Source organism: Nannospalax galili, unplaced genomic scaffold (assembly GCF_000622305.1).
Source record: "Nannospalax galili isolate Female #2095 unplaced genomic scaffold, S.galili_v1.0 scaffold398, whole genome shotgun sequence".
Lineage (NCBI taxonomy): Eukaryota > Metazoa > Chordata > Mammalia > Rodentia > Spalacidae > Nannospalax > Nannospalax galili.
This window is the reverse complement of record NW_008341813.1, coordinates 72,277-74,891: the sequence shown is the minus strand read 5'-3', so window position 1 is coordinate 74,891 and position 2,615 is coordinate 72,277. Positions and strand designations below refer to the sequence as shown.

Here is a 2,615-nt window from a genome sequence, read left to right as displayed (position 1 = left end):
CTCTCTCTCTCTCTCTCTCTCTCTCTCTCTCTCTCTCTCTCTCTCTGACCTTATTTTTCCCAATAAAAATATTGTATCAGGCTCTCTCATCATTTCTTCAAGGATAGAAAGAGAATATCTTTTATTTTGGGGAGAGTTAATCCATGTCATGGAGCCTGTGTAGAAGCCAGAGGACATTTCTCTGGAGTTGGTTCCCTCCTTCTAACTTTACATGGGCTCCAGGGATTGAACTTGGTTCATCAGGCTTGCCTGGCAATCATCTTCTCTACTGTGCCATTTCATTGGCCTGAAAACAAAGTTAAGTGTAGGATTGCTGAAATGTGAGAGGTGGGAATAAAGTTCCACCGTAATATCCTTTGTATAGAAGTCCAAGCCCCAAAAGAATCATTTGTGACAATAATAAAAGTGCTTAAATAGAGGGCTGAGATTGGGTTGTGGATGTCCTGATTCTAAGAAGGCATTTGCTGTCTGTCTCTGGGCCCCAACTCAACAAATCATTAGAACCCAAACCAGTAAAAGCAAGCCAACACCGATGTCTCATTGGCAGGTATCTGAACTTTCTTTAACAACCACCAACTGTTTCTGCCATGTTCATCTCCAACCATTCCAGCTTCATAACTTTCACTCTGATGGGTGTGCCTGGCTTAGAGTCACAGCACGTGTGGCTCTCTGTTCCCTTCTCCTCCGTGTTCTTGGTTATCCTCATTGGAAATGGTGCTATCCTCTTCCTGGTTGTCACAGAGCCCACACTCCACACACCAATGCACCTGCTCCTGGCCCTACTGATGATAGCTGACCTCATCTCCACTTTCGCTCTGCTGCCCAAGGTCCTGTGCCTCTTCTGGTTTGATGATGGAGACATAGCTTCCCAGGCCTGTTTTACCCAAATGTTTTTCATCCATGGAGCATCTGTGGTACGATCAGCACTACTTGTTGCAATGGCCTTTGACCGCTTTTTGGCTGTGTGTGAGCCATTACGATACAACACAATTCTGAGCCATTCCCTGGTTGGACGCCTGGGACTGATGGCTCTAGCTAAGGGTGTGATTCTTATCCTGCCTATGCCTCTTCTACTTCAGAGGTTGACTTTCTGCCACGTAGTTATTCCTCACACATACTGTGACCACATGGCTGTGGTAAAAATGGCCTGTAGCAATACAAAGCCCAACCGTATTTATGGGCTCTTCGTGGTCTTGCTTGTGGTGGGACTTGACCTGCTGCTGATTGGCCTCTCATATGCCCTCATCCTTAAGGCTGTGATCCGCCTCAACTCTAGAGATGCCACCTTCAAAGCCCTCAGTACCTGCTCAGCCCACCTCTTTGTCATCCTCATCACTTACTCGCCTGCACTGTTTTCTTCCATCACCCACCGCATTGGCTGCAATATTGCACCTCATGCCCACATTCTGCTTGCCAACCTCTACCTCCTAATACCTTCAATGTTCAACCCCATCATCTATGGTATAAAGATGAAGGAGATACGGGACAAGGTGACAAAATGTCTTCAGAGGAACTTCCTAGTCCTTCAACTAAAGGAACGATGAGGGTGACTGACAAGGCCTTTGACAACTGTCCAAGACCCACCAGTGTGTACAAATGAGCTGTGGAAAGAAGAGACCACAAAGGACTAGTCACTCTCTGTTCATTCTATTTGGTTCTATTTTCTCATTCTCGAATTCTCTGTGTGTTTCTAACTACTGCATTCTTATTGAAAGGAACCCAGCAACACTTCTCTTTGGATAAGACTTTGTAATAACTGTTGAGGAAATGAAAGAGTATTAGAGAGTAATTCTTTCATTCATCATGTTTTTTAAATTTAATAATAATGTGGGATTTCCCCAAAACTGACTGGATGATCGTGTGCATGATAAAAAAGGAAATGTGTGAACACTGTATATAGTTGGGATTCATGAACTATTAAAATGCATATATGAAATGTTTCGCTACAAGGTAAGTCAGGTTTCTAGGTGCATAATTCAAAATACTTCAATGAGAGGGAACGCCATTCTAAAAAAGTGTGTGTGAGTTGGAGGCACTTGTTTCTGAAACTACATTGGTCTTACAGGAACTGACAGAGACTGGCTTAGACCATGCATAAAATTTAGCTTACATTATTGTGACAAAGTATTGCTTTGTTCCTGTTTTGAATCACTGAAATGAGTGAAATTTCTACTAATGGATCAATTCCGTGTGTAAAAAAGCAAATGTAAGACCCTGTTTCTAACAAAAGTCACACCAAATGGAAGTAGAAAGTATAAGAACACAGAGAAATGGGATAATCACTGAATTAGTGTAAGTCAAACCTGGTGACTGAGCTTAAAACCAGGAGAGAAGATCTTACTAAACTCCAGTTAAATTTATGAACTTCTTAAAGGATACCATTATAATGAGCATAACGTGCCTATTATTTTTATATTTTCTTAGGTTTTTGAGAATTCCACATGTGAATATTGCTTTTGCACCACTGCCCCCCCTCTCCATACCCCCCAACTCCTCCAACAGCCCACTCCATCTCACTCCATTCTGTTTCTTGTCTTCTTTATTACTGTTACATATACACACATACATTTATACATATATATACACACATATATAATGCACTGAGTCCATTTAGC

General features: G+C 42.1%; 1 protein-coding gene across 1 annotated transcript; it reads left to right on the top strand.

The window, feature by feature from the left end:
* The first annotated feature begins 587 nt into the window (after positions 1–587).
* On the top strand, positions 588–1,544 carry LOC103737574 (putative olfactory receptor 52P1). Its single transcript, XM_008837403.1, has one exon. The coding sequence runs from the start codon at positions 588–590 to the stop codon at positions 1,542–1,544; it is 957 nt and encodes a 318-aa protein (XP_008835625.1).
* Positions 1,545–2,615: the final 1,071 nt, after the last annotated feature.